The sequence below is a fragment of the Silene latifolia genome, chromosome 11 (assembly GCF_048544455.1).
Source record: "Silene latifolia isolate original U9 population chromosome 11, ASM4854445v1, whole genome shotgun sequence".
Lineage (NCBI taxonomy): Eukaryota > Viridiplantae > Streptophyta > Magnoliopsida > Caryophyllales > Caryophyllaceae > Silene > Silene latifolia.
Window position 1 is genome coordinate 48,342,116 of NC_133536.1, and position 23,704 is coordinate 48,365,819.

Sequence of the window (23,704 nt, forward strand, 5' to 3'; positions counted from 1 at the left end):
TTGCCTGACACTGTGGTACTCACACCTTTATTATGCTACAACGAGCGGGAAGTTTTTTTTTTTTTTTTTTTGAATTGATGAAAAACAGCTCATTCAGTATACGGAAAATCAATGGTGCTTCGTAAGTATATCCACAGAATACACACACTAAATAACAACAGCCAAAACCAACAAAATGCCACAACCTATGTTACTCTACACTTCGTATCACTTCCATGTACCTTATGAGACCAAGGCAAAGGCCACCGTCTCAAACCCCGCCCTTGAATTAGGCTGGGAAAGCCAGCAGAGATGCTGGGTCAATTCCATGCCCTAAACTCAACACTCGGATATAGGTTTACTTAAAGACGCTCCATCTCAGTCCAAAAGCATAGAGGTGTTAATATGCGTGTCTAATACATCTATCTCTGACTGATTAACATAGGCCGCAACATGAACGATACCACCATAATTATCTAAACAATTATGACACATCAATTTGTAAACCATCAAAGGAAAATCTAATCACACAATTTCCATACACAAGGTACAAAACATCACTATCCTTCATATGGGGATGTGAATTTAGGCGAACAAGTAAAACAAGAAGATGACTAAGTAGAAGATGTACATTGCACATTATACAGGTTGCGCATAATAGCAGTGGTCTATGCCAAGTGATTGTTAGCTAAAGTCAAAACGCAGGCCACCTCTTAAAAACTAAGATCAGCATTACATTATCTAAAGTTGAACATTTCCAACGAATGAAACAGGTTAGAATTATACTGCCATGGTCATATATTAGGATTGATGGAGATTAGCACATTAAGAAAGTTACCAGTTAATCATCAATCATCATCCTCACATATGAGCACCTAAGGCTCCCAAATCATCAGCATCCATCGCGTCCTCAGCCAAGCGAACAGCATCCAGCTTTTGCTTCAGAATTTCAATTGCATTAAGCACCAGTTGAGATGCCTTGATTCCACCCGTAGACTCAACGGTGAATATGAAAGAGTCCTCTCTAGGATAAATCTCAACAAGTCCCGGCTTTCCCATAGCTTCTGCTTTCTTAATCACCTCATCATCATACGTATAGGCCTCAGGATCAACCACCACAACCTGACATGAAGGAAACAAATAAATATTTAGTCCAACTGTCCACATATATATCACATTACTCAAAAGTAAACTTGGAAAAGGCAACATATACATGTATCGGAAAAAAATTAGTCATGTTCGTATAGAAAGTAGCTGAATATATGGGCTGAGACATCAACACAAATATGTTGGACATACCGATTTCAGTAGCACGTATGACGATTATAAGAATATCTCACAAACATTGGAGACTTATTTAATCGCAATCAAATTTCTGACACCAGTTCTGTTTTAATGTAAGTGCATTGTCTCTTTTAAGGGTAATACCTCATAATCATCCTCCCTCAGTCCTATAAGATTGGTCACCTCTCCAGTTTCGCTTGTCCCATAATGAACCACTTTAAAAGGTTAAAGTGATAATAAATCATATTTTATCCTCAATGAAAATAATTACACTGAAATGAGTAAAATGCAAGGATAATCTTCCATAGGAGTGTAGAAATGTTTAGTCTTTCCCCTATATTCTTCAAAATAAGCAAATAGGGAAGAACCCAACGATCCACACTTGCAAGAGTCTAAACTCTGAATCAAAAGTGATCAATATTTTTGGTACTTGTGGAGCATTTTTAATCAGGCCCTCCCTCCACAGCCATTCCCAAAGCATGACTAATTGCAAATTATCAGTAAAATTGGTGTACCAGCACCCTCGTTCAGAATAGTCTATTACTTGATGAATTTTGGTTAAACAGATCAGTTCAGAGACATTTATAGACTATATTCACTGGTTAAAGTCATTCAAAAACGTTTAACAGACTTTATATTGTCCTATCCCTGCCATGTATCCTGGATTGGAAAAAAATTGACACGAAGTGACTCGCAAAATCCTGAAGTGACACGATGCAACGGGATTTGAAAAGGCTATGCACCTAGGTTCCGGAATTTATAGCAACAATAACAACTGAAAAGACGACATGTCGACATCTATATCAGACTCCATCCTTTTCTATACTTCCCACTTTCCCTTTGAGGAAGTTGATTATTTTCTACCCACTTCTCTCTCTTTTGATCAGGTTTTTTGAATCTGTCCTAACCTATTCATTAAAGTTTACTAATCTCATTAGTATTTATCTATATTTTTTTAAAATTTGGTTCACTTAACTACAGTCACGCTAACCCCATATGATTAATCCTATCAACTCCCAAACCAATATCAATGACTAATTCTTCCACCTTCTACTTCCTTCGTAATCCCCTTCTCACCAAAAAAACACCTTCTCCATCCAGATTGGCAGCCTTTTTCTCCAATCACTGTCCTCCCTCTCCGATGGTGCACATGATCACAATGCAGAAGTAGAGGGCATCGACGACAGGATGCTCTCTCCATGCCTAAGAACTTGTCCCTGTTGAGTCTGTACACCAGCACTCCCGAAATCAGGGACACATTCAAAAGCAGCGTAGCTTGATTCACCATATCCTGTACATTGGATTTCAACTTAATACAAATTTCTTCGGCGTTGTCGTCATCGGCTAGCTCGGGATCCTTGACTGCATGGGTAACTCTTTCATCCACTCTCTATCAGCACTCCCGAGGCGCTAAGGGGCCGAGGCGGAAAGCGCAAGGCGAAGGCGCGCGCCTTTTTGACGCGAGGCGCCTTGTTTTTTATATAAAATTTGTAATTTCTAAATAAAATTTTGGCACCAATAGCATTTTTAGGAGTTTTCAAGTTGGCTAACATGACAAGGAGCGAAGTTAAGAATAATGGGGAAAAGAAACGGTGAGCCTTATCTAAAAGATATGGAAAGTGCGTACTAGTTAGCCTTGTTAGGTGAGCCGTGTCTAAAAGGCGCGCCTAAAATGGACCGAGGCGTTTTGGCTAGTGCCTCATCCAAGGGCGCCTTAGGCGCAATCAAGGCGCGCTTTTTTAAACTAAGCTCATAGAATGTTAAAACAATTTGTGGCGGCAAAGTCGTATAATGGCTTGCTACGTTAGGATATAGAGGATTCGAATTCTTGGTGAGTTGGTGCCATTGCCACTAATATAAACTCATAGCCTAACTCAGAAACCGCAACAAACTTTTAAGGGAGCAGCGGATGAAGAGTTGGGATGGTGGACAGTTGTAAATGACTAGCTGTTGGGGTGGGGAAATAGAAAAGATTGAAGTTGGTATGAATAGTGTAGATTGTAGAAGATAATGGTGTCTATTGGAGAAAATGGGAGATTGAGATAAAATGGCGCATCGTCGCAGAATGATTCCTCGCAGTAGATCTGGAGAATTCCACCATTATTTCCGGTGAAGGTGGATTACAGTGTAGTTGCTCCTCGTGTAAGGGTGAAAGCAGTTATCATAGTCCTCATAGAAGACAGCTCCACCATATAAAGATTCTAATTGTAAAGATTGATTTTTGTTTTTAAATTTTATTTGTTATGTGTTGGTAACACCACAGGATATTTTTTGTATATTTTGCCTCGAGAATAGTAACTGTTCACTCTGTTCTCTAGCAGTAATAAAAAAAATACGCATATATTCTTAGCTGCAAAAGACATTTTCCTCAATTGGTCCGCAAAAAGTTGTCTATAAACAACCTATTTCATCTATTGTAGAAGAAAAGACTTACGATAACTTAGTTATAATCAGTTGTACTACAAACCTGTTGAGAATTAGGATCAATGTCAAAGACTTTCGTAGGACTGCTTTCAACCCACTCTTTTTTCTGCTCAAGATTCAAGCTTTCCATCATATCTTCATTAATATGAATCTCTGGTTCATACATAAATGTGACAGTCGCGGCAGGAGACCATTTGGCATGATCCTTCCCAATACCCTTCCTGGCTATTGCTCTCAGCCTCAATTCCTGGCCTTTACGTAACTTCACAATTATGATTCCTCTGCACGACACCAAAAACAAATTCAATCTACCAAGTTAACTATCACAGGCAGAAAGATATTGCTATAATGCGAGTTAGAGAAAAACAAAATTATCAGCTGCAGCGTTCAGCATTTGATAACCCCCAAGACCTCTGAACACAGAGAAAGGACAAAACATTTTCAAACCCGAAAACATATTACCCTATAATGCATCAAAATCTCATAACTAAAAGTCACAACTAAATTTTGACATGATATATTGCATCAAGATTAGCAACAAAAACGATCTTGCAAATAAGCCCAAACCCTAAAAAAGATCACTTTCTCACATCATTCTCTACTGCATTTCCACCTCAACACTTCTATCAATTTAATAAGCCCTAGAATGTCCATAATCTCAGATCCTGATCAAAGAAGTTACGATGTATGCTTCAGATTTTTGATACCAAACATATACAGTACAATGCAACATCTTAAACTACAAAATTTCCCAAAACATAGCATATCTAACAAAAAACTCCAAAATAAAAAGATCAAATTTGTGCATATACATTTTTTTTTTTTGGTACATAAATTTGTGCATATACATAAATATGAATCTTCTACACTCCACCAATTCAAACCGGAAACGCCCTACAGCATAACACCCTAAATCACAAAAGTATCTTCCTTTCATCCAAATGCTTCCTAAGTTCAAACAATCACTCCTCTATCCCATTTCAGTTTTCCCAATTCAACTTTGTACATCGATTTTGACCAATATTTCATCACAATACATAACAGTTGCAACTTCCAAGAACCTTAAAAGAAACTCATTACACTATCGCTTCAACGCCAAACAATTAGCCAGTGGTAGAATTAAGGAGGATAGCAGGGGTAGTGGCCTTGTAGTCAAAATTTTCGACTTTTCACAGTTTCCCTTTCACTTTCACCTCTAACTACATTTCCTAGTTTCGTCTCAGCAATCAACAAAAAAAGTACATAAAACACCAAAACAAAAACTGGAGAAAGTAAAATAATGAACCTGCCATCAGAAGCGCCATCAGTAGACGGAAAATCAGAGAAATCAACAGGAGTAACAGTATGATCAGAAGTAATCAAATCCTTGCTAGTAACATCTAGGGTTTGATCCTGAACACATTTAGCCCTAAGATAAAACTCAACAGAACAAAACTCGCATTGTCCATCACCATCGCATGCGTCACAGTCACGCGAGAATCGCATAGCCATGGCGCGTTCGCTGGTGAGAGGGATGAGACCTAGCCTATGAGCTATAAACTCGTCGTTTAACACAGATGAATTAACCTCGATTTCGACGAGGTCAATGGCGATTGTCGGAACTTCGGAGATCATGATGCGGCGTAATGCGTTAGCCATAGACGCGTCAGTGTCACGGAGCTCGAATTTCATGAAGTCGTTACGCATTTCACGGACTTTGATGCGTGGGAATCGTTGGTAGGTTGTTGCTCCGCCCTCCATTGTTGAAGAGCTTGTGGTTTCTAGGGTTTTGTGGAGGTTTTCTTTGCCTGTCTTCTGTGGTGGAGTGAAGAGTGTTAAACCTTTATGAAGTTAGGTTTGAGGGGAGGAAGTTGTAGTAGGTAAACTATGAATAAATTGAAATATTTGAATGGCAATATCAAATAGCACCAGTGGTCTAGTGGTAGAATAGTACCCTGCCACGGTACAGACCCGGGTTCGATTCCCGGCTGGTGCATTTTTTTTCCTTTTTTTATTCTTTTTTCCCAGAAATAATTTCTTGTTAAAAAGGACCAAGGAATATGTCAGGTATGAACTCATATGCGCATTGCGGAGTAAAATTTATCTCAGGTAGTTACACCGGGAGAATAAATAACAAAACGAAGGTGAACATGATTGACTACTCCCGTAATTATAGTTCTAAAAACTTTGCTCAGATTTTCCTTATTTTGTTACAGCGAAAATAAATCTCACTATTTTAAGGTGTAGACGAGTGAGACTGTGCTTGATAGATGAAGCATACAGCCGGAAAACATCCATGGTTTGATATCTGGTCTCAACACCAAATAGACACTAATAAAGATCCCTAAGGTGTCCCTTCGGGGACATCCGATAAAGAACCCTAAGGTTTTCATAATTACTTTTGTAAACTGTTTAAGCAGCACAACAGCTGTGAGCAAGCCCAAATGGCCAATTCCAATTGAAGAACAAATTTTCACACAATTGTCTCTCATCTCGTCTTCTGTAGACGAACGTTCTAAGTTCTAACACATCTGTGACCTACACTGCTCAAAAACCATTCACCTGAATATGATCACACTTTCAAACATAAGTCAAGGAAATAAACAAAGAAGATTGATTGGAGATGAGATACCGCCACTCATGATCTGCACTGGCCAATTACCAGACTTAAACTAGTACGAAGTATCTAATTCCATGACCACATCTATCTAGAAATTGAACAAGGGCTACCAAATGATTGGAACAACAAAACTGGATCTCAAATTCTCAACAGATATTGCAGTAAATTAATTCAAAGAATATCTGAAAAATGATATACTAGTACTACATAACATGGCGTAATTCCCTAAGCTCAGAATTTTATCCTCTATCTTCCTGTTCTGACAGAGGATGTCATTACCGTACACAACAATATTGTAGAGCCTTCTATCTACTCACATTTGATTGATCGGTAGATATGGCGAACGAAAAGTAGCGATGCACGGAAACCAACAGTCCCGAGCATGAGGAAGAAGCCGTAGCAAATGCAAGCCATGTAGCCAAAGAAAAAGGATGTTTGCATGAAACCTGACATATCTGAGCGTGCATAGTAGTAATATAAGCAATAGCCATAGATGAACAACCCCGTGGAACCACCGCATAGGAACGACCTGGCATTTTAATAATTAAACAAGTTAGATTGATAAATTTATGTTACTCAGATTAGGTTAGAATAATCAGAGATGCGTTTGTGTGCCCAAGTATTCCACCCAATTATTTTAGGTGCCCAAGTATTCCACCCAATTATTTTAGGGAAAAACATCGGATGTTTTTAACCAACCATGAAGTTTTCAAGTGTCACACACCCTAACCCATGTTTGACTGTTTGAGTACCAAGAATCATACAAAAGTACAAGAGGTAATATGAAGAGACGGAGCAACATATATAGGTGAGAAAGGAGGTGAGTAGAACATGTTGCAAACAAGAAAAGTATGTTGATTGAAATGTGTTCTCACGTTCAAGTCAGGAACATTGTCCACAAGCACAAACCCTCAGTGCTGAATCTTATCCCAAAAACCAGGAAATATTCCAAAATCAAAACCAGACAAGTGAAACTAGTCTTTTGTAGCAATCCACTACTTACTTTTCACAATTAAACAAGTGTTTTTCAGAGTAACACATCAACGCCTTGGAAATTTATCAATTCAACATTCCATCAAAAAGACCCGGTAACCATGCTGAAGAACAAAAAAATGAACACCGCCCTCATGGCCTCATTGAGACAAGAACAGAAGATGAGAAACTAAAAGTTTGTCTAAGAATAAAGTGGGTAAGAGCTCAATACACAAGTCATCAATATCACCACCCAATAATTTGGCTAGTTGCTAAGGGCGTGTAATAGACAAATAAAAAAAACAACTGAAGGCAAACTGACATGACATACTTAAAAGGCAGAGTAAGGATTTATTTTAGAATTAAAAAAAAAAAAAAAAAAAAAAGTTTAGTGCATACCTCCACCACCATTCATGATCTTCAGCAGCAAGTTGGAAGTATGTCAACGCCACAGTAATGAAAGCAGTAACTATAATCAATATAATAAAGACGATGAACAAGATGCTGTATATAGTGTAAATCCTGTGACCCCAGACACTGGCAAATATATAGTAAAGTTCTATGTATATTGCACTGAATGGCAGAAAACCAGCCATTGCCATCTGAGGAAGGCTTCCCCTGTACCATGGGAGAGGGGGGATTTCTCTAGGGTATTTTGTAGTACGACAAGGAGCTTGGAACTCAGCCTTGCTGTTCTTTCCAGCAATTCCACCCAATACAAGTAATGGCGATGTCACTAGAGTCCAGATAAGTAAAATCACGACTATTGTTCCAAAAGGCAGAGCAGCAGTGGCATTGTATCCAATTGCAACCGTGTTTAGGAAACAGAATGTCAGAAGCAGTGGCCCACAAAACAGGCAACCTGTCAACAAGAGGTTCCTCACCTGATCAACAAAACATTAACTTAGTCAATTATCATTTCCAATATTCTCTGCAGATATATTTTCTTACAAAGTCTCTAGCAAGACGGTTTTAGACTAAGATATTGATAAAAGATTGCGCGCCATTTACCCAAGTACCCATGTTAAACAACTTTTAAGTAACTACATTTTATAGGGTATTTGGGTAAATAGCACGAGGTATTACAATGATGTACATGTAAAACCACATTTCACAAGTATTTGTGTATCTATTTATCATTCATCAGCTCGTACCCAGTTTGATCCTTCCAGCTGGCAGTAAAAGGACGTTGCTGTGTAGCCAGCGATTCCTGAGGTGAGAGCATAAATGACGACAAGGGCAGTGAACAAGGCACCTCGATTGTAAGGATAAAACACTCCAACTAGAGCAAGTAGAAATATGAACACCGTACTGACAAGCACACAAGATATATCAATGTTAGATACCAGTGGCAACAAGAACAAGAACAAGAATATTATTCCAATGCCACGAGAACTCCCCAAAACTACAAGGTAAAATGGGTCAGAGGTATGCAATTTTACGGCTGTGTTAGCAAGTACACAGAGATGAAAATTGGAGATTGGGTCGAGAATTGCATCAAATGACCGCTACTTCACGTGCAACCAGTTTAGTGAGTAATTTTGCTTTATCTCATCATAATTTATAACCAAAGAATAGAAGTTTGCGAGCCATTTTGTGTTATTCCATCATCAAATTAAAACTTTGCTTTAGATACCATTGGCATAAATGTAAATATAAAAGGTATTTTAAGAATGGATAAATAAGAAGAAACAAAAACAGAAGAAACTTACAGAGTAAATAGCTGCGTGCCAGACCCAAGAGAAGCTGCAAGCAATGACTTGTACTTTGGAAACCTAAATACATCCCCATGGATATATTTCCACCCGGTTTCTTCTTGGTCTTCAGCTGTTTCTTCATCATGTGCATACCTACATTCCTCAGGAAACAGAAGGTGACCAAAAGAACAGACAATAAAAAATATTGAGATTATTATAAACCAAGAAGAAAAAAAGCTCTCATTTCTTACTTGACAAAATCATTCTTGAGAACTCGCATCAGAATTGTGGCAAGGAATCCAGTCAAAAGTAGTACAGTGACACACGAGTTTATGATGGAGAACCAATGGATTTCTAGATGATGTGGAAGAGAAGATGACTGTGAATATTTATCCATTCTTTTGTCAAAAGGGGTGTCTGTCTCCTTCCAATTCACGGTGTACATAAATTCCACCTCAACATCTTTATCTTCAGTAATGTCCACTAAAGTGTTGGGGTCAGTCCGAACATTGATTTCAATAACACGATCCTTGTTGTAAAGTATGTCAAAATGAATATGCTTATAAAGATAATATTTGTACTCGCTTGGGTCTAGTTTGCCTTCTTTGTCAACTTTTCCTAGGAAACCCCATATTGGCAAATCATCATAATACATTTGGAAGTAGTAATCCTTTGATACTGCATCTCTAAATTTAACTACTTCTTCCTTTGATAACTTTTTCTTGCAAATGACTTCTGAATCCTTGTCAACCAGGAAGTCTAGTTTGTAAGGAGCGCTAACCAAACGATCCCCATTCAATACTTCACCGAGAGCTTCCCTTTTCTCTTTCACTTGATCTGATGGAAAGATGTCAGTTCTAGGCTGTCAAATACTTTGACTAAGAAAAAATCAAGTACAAAGCAGAAAAATCCTATCCAAGGAGAGTTATACCTGGAGAACAAAATGGCAGATCAAAATAGCGATATGTTTCACTGCAAAGAAAACCCAATACGTATTAGATTGCGTTACAAATGCGATGAGCAAAAATCAGTCCCAAAAAAAACATCACAATTCACATCTAATAGACCAATGCGTCAAACAAATGCACTTAACCCTTGTTCTCTAGGATAATTCTTGTTTCAGGAGGTTCAGATAAGAATAGCACTCACAACTTCCAACTTCCAAGTAAGTTTCAAAATGCTCAAATTAACCATGAGCACAAATGCATATCATATTATCTTCATAGATTGATACTAGTAAGTTTGAGGTTGACCTTCATTATGTACGAATGTCTGGACAAAGTTTCACCGAATTCCAGCCTTTCGCACTCAATAAGGTTTTTAATCTTATGACTACAGTGGCGACAAGCGAGATAAAAGAGAGACAAAAATTCGACTGAAGTAGGTAGCAAGGGTAAAATAAGTTAACAGCATTCAGACGGGGCTGAACACAGATCATAAGTATCACCATTCAACGACTTTATCAGACTAATCAGATGTAAAGCTATGAATGAGAAGCGTGGTAACTACGTCCACCTGACTCTATGGCCATTACGATGACGACCCAGCTCAAAATTTAAAAGGGGGGCATTTACCCTTTTATGGTATGAAATGATTCTGAGCAAAATGGAGGGGATGAAAGAAAAGGAAAATAAATCTTTAGTCTGGATAGCAAAACAAATTGGAGGGAAGTGGAGGGATTGATTATCCATCCTACTAGACAGATTAATTTCCTTGAAGTTGCTATCCGTATTCCATCCTAATGACTTCAGCCCTTCCTTGAAACCGCTATCTACTATCAGCTCCATTTTTAACCTTCAATAAGCTTCTATCTCTATTACCTCCATTTTAGAGATAGCAAGAAACAAAAGTGCTTCCTTTTGCCTCATTTCATGTATAGCCCCTTCCCTCCTTTCCCCCTCCCTCCCTTTTGCTATCTAAACAACAATCTCCAACCGCTTCTCCCATTCCCCTCCCTTCCTTACCGTCTCCTTCCTCCCTAAAAAAAAGCTCAAAGTATGCGTAACCAAACACACTCTGAAGGGCAGCTCAACTCAAATCATCCATATCCTCACAATAACAAATATATGCATAAGATCCAAGACTGCAGATCTATCGTCTCATCTCGTCTCATCATCCCACAACCTTCTCCTATTGACTGACGTCCCTTTTATGTAAATTACATAAAGCCGACAACGTGTTAAAAAGTTCATAGGACTAGACATTAGACACAGTCACAGAACATCTACTCTGAATAAAGTATGTCAAAAAGGAAGGAAAACGACATCGATAGCACAGTGTAACGATTTCAGCATTCCAACCAATCAAATCTTAAGAAACGAAAGTCGAATCTGCATCACTCCACATATTCACTAAATTAATATACTCAGCTCATAAATCAAAAACAAATCATAAATCTTATAATCAAGCAAGATCCACAAAATCAGCAAGTCAACCGACAAGAAACCATGAATCGAATCACCTAGATTAGCTAATCTAACCGAAAAAAAAAGATCAAATCTTTGAAGAAGATTAAAAAGAAAACAAACCTGGGATTGTGAAAGGGACCAACTTTATTAGCATAAAGAGGGACTTGATCTCCAGCTTTGTAACGATGATCAGAGCCATCAGATCTCACTCCAATCAGATTAACAATAACAACAACAATGGCCACCATTAATGTGGCCCTTAATTTCTCCATGATTGATTTATTAATTAAACCACCTTGTTTAATCAGGGAAATTGTGAAGTGGGTTATAATTATAAAGAGGGAAAATGTAAACGTAGAAGAGAATTAAAGGGGGAGAATAATTAATTAAAGAAGGGAGAGAAGAGGAGGAAGAAGAAGAATGAAAGAGAAGGTGTGCCTAAAACGAGATGTAATACTCCCAACCCACCGACGTTTTGGTTTGTTAGTTGCTGTGGGATTCTTCTACTACTACTACTGTTGGGTGGAAGTTCACATATCACATTTCACAAGCCTAGATCGTGAGATCCATGTTTTGAGTTTATTATCATGTACGGAGTATGTATGCATTCATGTCTAACAACGTGGGTCTAAGTTTGTGTTCATCCGCGGAAATTCAAACTCGTGATCTATTGTCACTATATTTCAGTTTTAGTTCTTAGACTAAGATCTTTTATTTATGTGTATGATATGTGATAAGTTTTTATTTTTTTATTTTTTAAGAAAGCACCTCGAGGGAACACTATATTAATAAACGATCAGCCAAAACGCCATTGTTCGCATTCGGAGGTAAGACATCCGACAACACACATCTACCAGCAACTCTAGTGGACTAAAACGTAAACTTTGAAGAAAACACACGAAATGGATGCAAATAAGGACTGAAATTTGGACAGTTTAATGATTGGAATTGAGTGAAAGATATGATTTAATCCGAACACGAAGCAATAGGCCTAAGGATTAGCCCAAGCACTAAGCAAAGGGTTCACCCAACTCCAAGCACTACGCAAAGGAGTCTCTTCAAGCACTAAGCAAAGAAGAATTAAGAATAAAGCAAACCTTCAACTTGTGTTTATAATTCATCAAATCTGATTTTTACATAAGGCCGACTTTGCTTTTATAGGTCAAGCAAAGCAATCTCCACCCTACATTCAAACACACATCTAAGGGCTCACAAAGGCCTAAAAAAACGGTACAATAACTGGTCCCAAGGTGTAATACCCGTCCTTTTAGGGACCCGTTGACCGTCGTTGACTGACCTTAGACACATGTCTAGACCTTTGGTAGCCTTACGAGTTTAGTCTTGCGACATATTTACCCTTGGAGTTTAGGATGCTCGATCTAGCGGAGGCTACTCGATCGAGTAACTCAGTCACTCAATCGAGTAGAGGCCACTCGATCTAGTAAGTTACATACTCGATCGAGTAACTAGCGTTCAACGGTAAAATATAAATCGTGGAATTGTGAAACCAAAATCATTTCGTTTCATTTTATCCTAAACCTAACTGTCGTCATACATCTCTCCTTCACCCATATTCATCCTTTTGGAGCCTTTACGAGTTGAGACATCATGGGGATGGGAAGCATGAGTCGGGTAGTGGTCTTGTCGCCGGAATGCTATGTATAGGTATGTTGTCATCATCATCATCATCGTCTTCCTTAGTTCTGTTTGTGGTTATGGTAATAGTAATAGATTGTCATGCTGTATGTATAGGTGGTTGTGGTGGTTACTTTTCGTCTTATGGTCGTATGCGGTGTTGCTGCGGATTTGCTAGAGGTAGGTTTTCCTACTCAATACTGTTGGTTGATTAGTATGTCGTTAGTAGTGTCTGATTGTATTTCGTAATGTGATTGGTAGTGTGGATTGGTTGTAGTTGGTTGTTGTATGTTTGTCTGTGGTTCGCGAGGCGCATCCTCGGCTGAGTGGAGTCACTTGCGGGAGTGGCTTCACGCCCTTGAGTTTCCCTCTGTGGAAACCGCCACATGAGGGGATGTACACATTAAGGAACTTGGGTTTTCGCTCGATGCTGATGAGCGGGGATTTGGTGGGTACGGCTGCGGTCCCCCACTGGCGGCGAGGATTACTGGTTGCGATTGGTAATCTGGCAGGACTGGTCCTTCGGATAGTCAGTGGAGTGTTGGTGATTGGAGGAGGTGCGGGGTGTATGCTTGCTGTATTTAGTTTGTGTGTTCGTTCAGTTACTAACCTTGTGTGGTGTTGTTTGTGTTTTCTTCTTGTGTTGTGTCTGCCGTGATCCATTATGGTGAGCAGTCGGTCTTATCAGGTTGATACATGGATCCTAGCTGGGTGCTTGGAGGGATGAGTCTACCACAAGTCATGGCAGAGATAGTATCACGGAGTTGTTAGATTTCACGAGTTGTTTTCTCTTATTTTGTTAATAACTTGTAAATAAACATAATTGTTGTTTTATCGACATTTGATATTTATTATTCCTCGGGGAACCGAGATGGTAACTCCCTTATCTGCTGGGGAAGGTCTTGTTAAGGCTCCTTGGTAGATGAGGGTGTTACACAAGGACCTTACACAAGTTGAAAAACATAAACTAAAAACAAGGAAAAGTAAACTAATGAGACAATGATTATTAACATAAAGTAAACTCCTTGGAAAGCCTCACAAGGACCGGCCAAGCTTAGCATAAGAGTCATAGAGCAGTAAAAAGGAGATTTGGGGTTGTCTTGGGTAGTTTAGGAAGGTTGAAAGTGACTTGAAAGCGACTTTTGTACCTTCTCTTGCAAACCGTGCTTCTCATGGACCACCCGGTTTGTTGCCCCTTTTTAATTTATGATAGGTACCTCTTCAAGACAAAAGTCCCAGACAAAAGTGCTCTAAACTCATCATAGAAGGTTCCGAAGCCGTTAAATGCCATATGTTCTTAGATGGAATTTGAGCTGGACCTCAAATTAGAGGAGGGTCCAAAACCGGGTGAAGGGCTCGTTTTTTATGGCTCATGATTTGCTTCAATCTACCCTTCATGAAAAGGAGTTGCCCTCAAATCCTCAACATTTTCATCATTTTCCTCATAATAAGGACTCAAATACCCAATGTTGAAGGTGCCATGAACTCCATATTCTCCGGGAAGATTAATCTTGTAAGCATTGGACCCAATCTTCTCAATGACTTCAAATGGACCCTCGGCTCTTGGCATGAGCTTGTTTTTCCTCTTTTGAGGAAACCTCTCCTTCCTCAAGTGTATCCAAACAAGGTCTCTGGGTTCAAAGCTCTTAGCTTGCTTAGGGCCTTTGGAACGAGCCTTGTAAGCTTCATTGGACTTCCCATGGTTGGTTAGGGATGGGTAGTGGGGTGTATGGACCCGTTTGGAAGTAGGACTTGTATTGTTGACAAGGAGCACACCTCTTGATCACATCTTGAACATCTCCAAGTATCTTAAGCCAATAGAATTGCTCTTGGAGTATGTCATCAGTATTTTGGATACCAAAGTGACCGGCAAGTCCATTGGAATGTACTTCCCTCACCAATAAGCTTCTATAAGGGCCCCTAGGTATGCATAACCGGTTTCCAAAGAACAAGAACCCCATTTTAAACCAAGTATGGGCTCCCCTTCTTGATTTAGCCGGATTGTAGTAGCTCCCATTCCTCTTTGAAATCCGGATCCTCTTCATATAGCTCTTTCATGTACTCAAACCCAAGCACTCTTTCCTCCATGTAACTTAATATAATAAACCTTCTTGACAAAGCATCGGCTACAACATTATCTTTTCCCTCTATGTACTTGCTTGAAAAATTGAATGATTGTAGGAATTCTACCCATTTAGCATGCCTATGATTGAGCTTGTGTTGGCCATTGATGTACTTGAGAGCCTCATGATCTGAATGGAGCAAAAAGGGCCTTGGTTTCAAGTAGTGACTCCAATGAGTCAAGGCTCTAACAATGGCATAGAATTCCTTGTCATAGGTGGAATAGTTGAGCTTGACACCACTTAATTTCTCACTAAAGTTAGCAATAGGCTTGCGTTCTTGCAATAACACGGCTCCAATGGCAATCGCACTAGCATCACACTCATCTTTAAACAACTTATTGAAATCGAGTAGGGCAAGTATAGGAGACTCACAGAGCATTTCCTTGATGATATTGAAGGCACTTTCGGCTTTGTCACTCCACTTGAACTCTCCTTTCTTCATACACTTGGTTATAGGAGCTATAATGGTGCTAAAATCCTTGATGAACCTCCTATGGAAAGAAGCTAGCCCATGGAAACTCTTGTGGACAGCGGGCCGCCCACGGGGGCGCTTGGTGAGAAACGAGGGACAAGCGTTTTCATTTTGTATGGAGTCGCCACCAATTTTTATGGGAAATTGGAACCGTTCGAATACCTCGTGTCATGTCAAGACACAAAGTAGTGACATGAACACTAAGCAATCGTTACCCTTAGCATTCTATGTCTAGAATGACTCTCGTGGATGCCAATGAACACGGGTGCTCACGGAGATCCGGGTAAGGGGGTGAGGGTACGTATTAGGAAGCTCTTTTGATCGAACACCTAATCCCGCCCGCCTCGATAGCGGCCTCTACTAATGATTAGGGAAGTTGTCTATACTCGATATATCGTCGGCTATATGCATGCAATGCAACATCCAAGTTTTAATCCTAGCATGTGAGAATTTAACTAAGTCGGTTAACACGTAATTAGCATACAATTGGGGTCGAAGTAGGATTTAATGTTGATTTACATGTGAAGGCAAACAAACAATAAAAGATATAAAGATTACAATGATAGAAAATTACAATAATTACAATGGAATAGGCGATTTATGTCGAAAATACCTTTAAAACGGATAATTTGATAAAAAGGAATAAAAGAATAAAAGAAAGAATTAAATAAATAACGAACAGAAATTAGCGTGATATTACGGATATTAGTTAATTAATTACGTAAGCTAAATAACTAAGTCAAGGCAGAAAGGAGTTCAGAGACAGAACTCAACTGAACAAAGCGCAGAGAGATCGCCCTGCGGAAGAGGCGCAGCGGCGATTCTTTGCGTCGTTTCCAAGGGTGAGTTCTCGGGCCGTGTGGCCGAATCGCAAATCGTTAATGTTAATTGTTAATTTTTAGGGATTGATTGATGATATTACTCGGATAGAAGTGATTTAATGTATTATTTACATATGAATGAGTCATAAAAGCAGTAAAACATGGATGAGACGGAATTATACGGATTAATTACATGAAGGGACGATGTTAATGAATGAGTAATTAGTGACATCGGTGAATAGAACAAACTAAACATGATGAATTAATAATGAACATATGAATATGGATGCAAATATACCAACAATGAATCCCAGAAACTCAATATGAACGAAATTGAATCTCTAAAACCCGGATTGAATATTAATGACGAAAACCCATAAATATTGATTACTTAAGATTTAAGTCGGAACAATGATGAATTAAGACATGTGAATTAATGATGATGAATATAATACATGTGAATTATTAGTGATGATTATCAAAGAATTGACGAAAACAAATAAGAACAAATAAGAACAACGAACTAACAGAGGACGAGGAAGAAGAAAGGAAGCGAGAATCTGCGGCGGCCTCACGAAGAGGCGCGGCGAATGCGCTCCTTCGAAGAGGCGCAGCGATTCTTTGCGTCTTTTCTCGACGTCTGTCTCTGGAAATCCGCAAAACAGGTTTTAAAGACGGTTTTTTGAAATCGGTTTTAATTAGATGTTTTCGACATAAACCTTACAACGATGAATAAATAAAATACAATAAATAAAGAGAATTATACACCCTCAGACTTACATGTTGACGAAACGAGATGAACTAAGTATCGACTAGTGAATGCTCGACGCGAATGCAATGAAAGTGCCCTCGTAAGAGGAAAACGATTGATTAATTTAGATTGATTGAGTGTAGTTGGTCAAATTGGTCGGTCATGCAACGGAGAGGTGGTACCGGAAGGATCCGAGCTTACGTGGTCGGAAGTCCAAGCACGTAGGCGCCAATTAGTAAGAACGAAGTCTAGAATGCAAAGGGAGAAGAGAAGGGCGGACACTCGCGTGAGAAATATGAGGAACGAAAGCTCCTATTTATACTAATCACACGGAGGAATAGGGTTTCGGAGACTCTTTGGAAGTGAATCTCGGAAAGATATAAAAAAGATACGTAAATCATGCAAAGAAGGGCACTGGGAAGAGGCGCAGCAGCCATCATCGTCTCTTGGAAGAGGCGCAGCAGCCCATCTGCGTCTCTTGGAAGAGGCGCAACACTGTGCGTCTATTCCCGTGAGGTTTCCTCCTGAAGAAAGATTTCCGCGTTTGAGTTATGGTAGGACGGAAATAATTCGATTATCTTTTGAATATTACGGGATATTATTTTCCAAAAGATAAAATTTGGTGAAATATGGAATAGAAATATCCTAACATTCCAAACATTCGACTCGGGATTTAACAATTATCGAAAAATGGAGACGGTTTTTGACCCGGACTCAAATGTACTCTAATTACCGCCAAAACGACCGTATCGGGACGTAGATGACAACTAAGAGGTTGACATTAATATTTGAGCAAACACTTGACGATAAACTTACGAATCTGTCACAAATCGTTCCGCGAATCAAACATGCGGCCCAATCATCACCGGGTGGTTTGCGAGGGTGCGAAACGAGGTGTCTCTGAGCCCCCACTTTGACCGAGGCTTGGACAAGGCGAAAGTCAAAGTATAGCCATCAGTCAATCGAAGATTACAACTTTGACGACTATGGCGACGCGAGGCGGCTCGGGGTCTCGAACCAAGGACCTGTCGTCGGGAACATTTTAGAGTCTGTCGACTATCGGGGAGGGTCGTTTAAAGTCCATTAGACTACGTAAGGAGGCTCGCCAGCCATAAGAAGAGACCATACCTGAGACTTCTTCTCGAGATGCTTTCGGAGTTGCATAGGAGCTAAAGTTGAGCGTAGGAGCTAAGGGTAAGACCTAAAAGGTAAATATTGTGCTAGGGTATGGGGACCCTAAAGGAAAGCATTGACGGGAAGGAGGCCAAAAGTAAGTTCAACCTAGAGGCAATTAAGGTTTGGGTATGGGAACCTCTGGAGAACGACACCCTGTCGAACTCCGCGGGGAAACACAAAATATAGTGAAAGCAGCAGGACGTCGGTAGAAACTGCTGGGGAATCCGCTTGCGTTGGTCTCAAACGAACTCTGACAAAACTTGAGGTTGAATCTGCTTGCGTCGGTCTCAAGCGAACTCTTGTTGGGGAATGACTCTGTCTGGATTGAATCATTTCTGGAAAATCTGCTCGTATCTGCTTTCGAACAAACTTCGTCTCTCGAGAAGTGCAATCGGCTGTCATGAACTCTCGCTGGGAATATACTGACGACTAGGAACACCTTGACCGTCATGGGAGAAACTTCGAGTGAGCGATCTTTGCAAAATACTACTGCTACTGGACAAAATAAATTTGAGCAATACTGCAAAATAATGCTGTGCTGGATATAAGGAATTCGGACAATACTGCAAAATACTGTCGCGGATAAAATGCGGACCAGAACGAAAGAAAACCATCGAAACGGACCAAAAGAATATAACAGCGTTGAAGAAGAGGCGCACCAAAGATGGGCCCACAAATAACGAACCCATAACGAATTTTTGAAAATTCGTATGGAGGGAACGCAAGGAAGAGGCGCAGCAAGAGCTGCGTCCCTTGGAAGAGGCGCAGCACCTGCTGCGTCTTTTCCCCAATTTGGCAATTCCTGCGTAAAAACGCGAAATCAGAAGGTTTATTTTCATTATTTCGAAACACATTTCCTTCGATTTCTCTCTCAAATCTTCACCATTTCCGTCGAGGTTGGATTCAAAAGCTTGCTTGAAATATGACTAATCGAGGTATGTATCTTAATCTTGCATTAATCATCCATATTTGCCGAATTTTGAGCCGCAAGAACTAGGGTTTTCGACCCACTTGATCGAAAATTTGGGGCTTTTCCCCCAAATGGATTTGCTTTGCCAAATTGATGCTAGAAATGGATAGTAGGCAATGTTAGGAACATAACCATGTATTTGCTTTGAATTTTCGTCGAGTTTTGAGCCCTTGAGCGAATTTTGGGACGGTTTTACAGCTGAACCGTAAATTGCTTTGAAAATAGCCTTAGGATTACCCATTGGCGGTGAAATTTGATATTTGGGACCCTTGGATGATGGGTAAACTTTCTGCCATCTCGAAATTTTGGTTTGTGACAACTTTTTCAGGGCACCTTTCTAGGGCATAATCGCATTTATAACGAAATGCTGCCGAATTTTCGACTCGAACCCGGAACTAGGCTTTGACTTGGACTTGACTTTGACCCAATTGATCACATGTGCGATTGGATTGGCGGGAATATGGCCAAAGATGGCCAGAAAGGGTAGTTTTCAGGGCTTTGGAGGCTCGAAAACTCCTTAACAAAGGCTTGTCGTCGTGTGACGCGGCCTAAATTTACTTTAACGTTGCGGGCGATGGGGCTTCTACTTCGGGAGGACTCCCATGGAGATAGACGCCATGCGATTGAGGAGGCTTTAGAGCAAAGCTTTCACCGACGCGGTCGCGGTGATGGCCACTGGAGATGAGGCGCACGAGGAGGCGGAGGAGGAGGCTCCGAGACGGGCCAACGTCGGTCGAGGAGGTCGTCGGTGAGGGGAGCTCTGCGTGGGGGCGAGACACGGGAGAGTAGGCACCTTGTGTGGGCTGCAGAGGGTCACCCGTCCTACAGACGGTGAAGAGCTTGGTAAATAAGAATTCACTACTCATTACCTATTCCCTTTCATTCTTTTTGTCCAAACTTCTTGCAAATTTCCATTCAAAACTAAAGATAGCTTTGTTTCCAATCATTATAGGAGGCCGGAACATCGGGTCGTTCTCGGGCTACACGACAAATGATGGAGCACTACGAGCGGCTGTCGGCGGAGGAGAGGGCCATGATCGAGCGCGGAGCGTTCGGTCCTCTGGTTCAGTGCCGGAGGGATATCGTGAAGAGGAAGTTGCGGGCCAACCTCGGCTGGTCCGCGCTTTCTTGGATCGATTTCGGGATACGACTTCCACGTTTCACCTGCCTTTTGGTGAGGTGGGAGTCACTCTGGAGGATTACGGCATGATTTACAGTGCAGTGCGGGACCGAGGAGATGGTGTGGCGGGAGACTCGCTATGAGAGCGGATTCGGCCGAGGCGAGGAGATTGATTGGTTGGAACCCGTCGCCGAAGGTCTGTTGCGATCTTAGGGCTTGGTACCCAGCACCTATGTCCGAGACTACTTTGCGGGGAAGACCCGAGTTGGTGACGATCGATGGGAGGGAGACTCGCTCCTCCTCCTTGTCTGGTGAGCGGAGGGCTCGTCTGTGGCTTTGGTGGTTCCTGTCTTCGATTTACCTCGGAGACAAGGGCGAGAGGCTATCGACGAAGCTTCTCCCCTTTCTTTCTGACCTGAGTTCCCTAGGGCGCTGGGACTGGGTCACTGCTGGTTTTGCGGTCCTCATCCGCTTCATGAGGGCCATGGTTCGTCCGGAGTTGATGGAGAAAGGGACTTCTCCTGGCGCTGTCGGACCTGGGCTGCTGTTGGAGGTATGAACCTTCTTAAGCAAACTCCTTTCTTTATTAAAATACGAAAGATCGTCATTGATTATTATGTTTTACAGGCATGGGCGTACTCTTACTTCCCGAGTCTTGCGCCGAAGAGGACAGAGCCGCTGGAGAAGGCCTATCCCGTGGTGAGGGATTGGGTGATATGCCGGACGAAGAGCAAGCGCTCTTCTCACAATGTCTACCGGCGGGATGTGAACGCCCTTCAGCTGAGTAGCGTGAGTATCCCACTCGTATTCATATTTTTTGTACTTTGATTTCATTTGACCATAGGAATGATCTTTGCCTTTATATTGTCGTAGTGGGTGCCCAGACCTTGGGCGGAGTACGCTGGAGCGCCTCCTTTTGTTGCTGAGGTCCTTCGACCTAGGAGTCCGAGCCGGCTGCTGTTGTGGACGTCGATGGGTCCTGTGTGGTATCTGGGCGAGCGTTTGGCTCGTCAGTGCTCTCGGGGCGCGTTGACGGTTCCCATTGATCCTCCGAGGACGATGTTCAGGGAGCCTACTGAGGCTGAGAGGGAGGCGGACCTAGCTGGTGCTCGTGGCGACGACCTTCTTCTCGCCTGGCGAGGACTACTCGCGTTCCTTTACGGGAGGTTGGCGTCGGCGCAGTGGTGAGTATCCTTTACTTTTCTTGATTTGATTTCGAGAATTACGATGAAAGATCATCGATTGATGAGAGCTATTTGTCTTTGCAGGAGGTCGAGGCGGCGGGCGTCGAGCCCCCAGTGTACCCCGAGACTCTTGAGTACACCGACGCGACTGGGAGGACGACGATCTCCGAGTTGCGTGACTTTGACGTAGGCCGTGACGGATCTTTGGCCTAGACGACCGCGATCATCGATTCGGAGGGTGAGCCTCCAGCTTATGTACCTTTCGTGTAAGAACACATTTGATTAAATTTGTTCAATTTACTGAGAATTCTTTTGAAATGTAGGTCGCGCCATCTCGGTTCGTGGCACTTTGGAGGGTGGCCAACCGGCTACGGGCTACCGCCATCGAGGCACTCGTCGGTGGCCGAGGTCGTCAGGTACGAACTTCGTTTGCTTTCTTTCGATTTTTTGATTTTCAGTTTTGTTTGAGTTGATTGTCATGAGCCAATTTCTTGTTTATTAGGGTGATCGCGAGCTGGAGCGAGAGTTGGCCCAGTTTCGGGAGGAGACGGCTCGCTTGTCGAGGGAGCTCGAGTTTCGGGACGCCGAGATTGCTGCTCTTATGGCGAGAGTTGCTGAGTTGGAGGGTGCCCAACAGTAGTTCTGCGTAGTTTTGTAGACTTGTACATCTGATTTTGAACATTTTTGGACTTATTTGGGGCGCAAGCCCCCAGTTTGCTTGGACTTTGGATTTGACTCGGGGTGCAAGCCCCCAGTTTGCTTGTACATTTGTATATATGATGGCCTGAGTGCCTTTGCTGCTGGGTTGTGTCGCTTGTACTTGCAGGTTAGTTCTTGAACAGGTTTGGTAGACAACGGTTTACGCCGTCATGCTGCCGAAATTTACATGGAAATCACGCAAAACATACATTTTATACAAATAAGGTCTTAATTAGCGTAAAAAGAGACTCAAAAGGATACAAAAAATGCAAAAATTTTGACGGAAATGACCGGACGATTTTCTCTTGAGAATTTATTTTGGGAGTTTTTATGTGGATTCACGGAGAAGAGACGGAAGAATTATATGATTTAAAGCTTCGTCGACGCTTCTATTTATACTAATTGCGGTTTCCAAAAATTCGCCAGGAGAGACAAGCTTGGGAACAGGCGCAGCTCCTGCTGCGCCTATTCAAAGCAACGCAGCTCATGCTGCGCCTCTTCCCCAGGCTCGCTCTCTGTGATTTCCGCGTTTGGATCTTTCCTAATTCTATAGCGAATAATTTCCTATTCCTACGGGATTTTATTTTGGTAAATACGAGCAGTTTACCATATTTCAAATTTCCTGAATTCGCGGGCACGCATTTCGAGGCGACGTCGACACCTTCGCCATTTTCATCGCACTTAATTCTTTTACTTTTTTTAATTCTTTTATTTATTCTTAGGAAATAAAATTTCATTTTAATTAAATTACATAAGTTACATTTCTAATTTCATTTTGTTTTTAGGAAATAATTCTCTTTTATTTTCGTTTCAACATTTTCATTTCTACACTTATAGATTTCTCTTTTCTTTTTTTTGTAGGGGTAACCCTCCCTACCGTCCGGTCATTTCCGTCAAAATTTTTGCATTTTTTGTATCCTTTTGAGTCTCTTTTTGCGCTAATTAAGACCTTATGTGTATAAAATGTATGTTTTGCGTGATTTCCATGTAAATTTCGGCAGCATGACGGCGTAAACCGTTGTCTACCAAACCTGTTCAAGAACTAACCTGCAGGTACAAGCGACACAACCAAAGAAAAAAGGCACTCAGGCCATCATATATACAAATGTACAAGCAAACTGGGGGCTTGCACCCCGAGTCAAATCCAAAGTCCAAGCAAACTGGGGGCTTGCGCCCCAAACAAGTCCGAAAATGTTCAAAATCAAATGTCCAGATGTACAAGTCTACAAAACTACGCAGAACTACTGCTGGACACCCTCCAACTCAGCAACTCTCACCATAAGAGCAGCAATCTCGGCGTCCCGAAACTCGAGCTCCCTCGACAAGCGAGCCGTCTCCTCCCGAGACTGGGCCAACTCTCGCTCCAGCTCGCGATCACCCTAATAAACAA

The 23,704-nt window shown here is 41.3% G+C and overlaps 2 protein-coding genes and 1 non-coding gene across 4 annotated transcripts; 1 reads left to right on the plus strand and 2 right to left on the minus strand.

The window, feature by feature from the left end:
- Window positions 1-477: 477 nt before the first annotated feature.
- On the minus strand, window positions 478-5,544 carry LOC141611604 (DNA-directed RNA polymerases II, IV and V subunit 3-like). Of its 2 annotated transcripts, XM_074430182.1 has the most exons (4): window positions 5,254-5,513; window positions 4,973-5,079; window positions 3,731-3,968; window positions 478-1,101 (listed from the first exon to the last, which is right to left on the minus strand). In XM_074430182.1, the coding sequence occupies exons 1-4, from the start codon at window positions 5,425-5,427 to the stop codon at window positions 841-843; spliced, it is 780 nt and encodes a 259-aa protein (XP_074286283.1). In that variant the 5' UTR covers window positions 5,428-5,513; the 3' UTR covers window positions 478-840. The 2 variants fall into 2 exon arrangements, with proteins under 2 accessions (XP_074286283.1, XP_074286282.1); XM_074430181.1 differs by having other exon boundaries at window positions 4,973-5,544.
- A 47-nt stretch (window positions 5,545-5,591) lies between these two features.
- TRNAG-GCC (transfer RNA glycine (anticodon GCC)) lies at window positions 5,592-5,662 on the plus strand. Its single transcript has one exon. It is a non-coding gene; the product is annotated as a tRNA-Gly (tRNA).
- Window positions 5,663-6,418: 756 nt separating this feature from the next.
- Window positions 6,419-11,961, minus strand: LOC141611606 (transmembrane 9 superfamily member 3). Its single transcript, XM_074430183.1, has 7 exons — window positions 11,484-11,961; window positions 9,887-9,927; window positions 9,207-9,792; window positions 8,971-9,108; window positions 8,413-8,569; window positions 7,658-8,142; window positions 6,419-6,815 (listed from the first exon to the last, which is right to left on the minus strand). Exons 1-7 carry the CDS (start codon window positions 11,633-11,635, stop codon window positions 6,596-6,598), a joined length of 1,779 nt encoding a protein of 592 aa, XP_074286284.1. The 5' UTR covers window positions 11,636-11,961; the 3' UTR covers window positions 6,419-6,595.
- Window positions 11,962-23,704: the final 11,743 nt, after the last annotated feature.

Excerpts from the sequence above, each read along its gene's own strand:
- LOC141611604 (XM_074430181.1), bottom strand. The coding sequence starts at position 5,427 with ATGGAGGGCGGAGCAACAACCTACCAACGATTCCCACGCATCAAAGTC. Across the intron at positions 3,969-4,972 it reads GATGGCGCTTCTGATGGCAG|AGGAATCATAATTGTGAAGT; the intron begins GTTCATTATTTT and ends GGTGTCGTGCAG. Across the intron at positions 1,102-3,730 it reads TTGATCCTAATTCTCAACAG|GTTGTGGTGGTTGATCCTGA; the intron begins GTTTGTAGTACA and ends CCTTCATGTCAG.
- LOC141611606 (XM_074430183.1), bottom strand. The coding sequence starts at position 11,635 with ATGGAGAAATTAAGGGCCACATTAATGGTGGCCATTGTTGTTGTTATT. Across the intron at positions 9,928-11,483 it reads GGTCCCTTTCACAATCCCAG|TGAAACATATCGCTATTTTG; the intron begins GTTTGTTTTCTT and ends TTTTCTTTGCAG. Across the intron at positions 8,143-8,412 it reads AGCTGGAAGGATCAAACTGG|GTGAGGAACCTCTTGTTGAC; the intron begins GTACGAGCTGAT and ends TTTGTTGATCAG.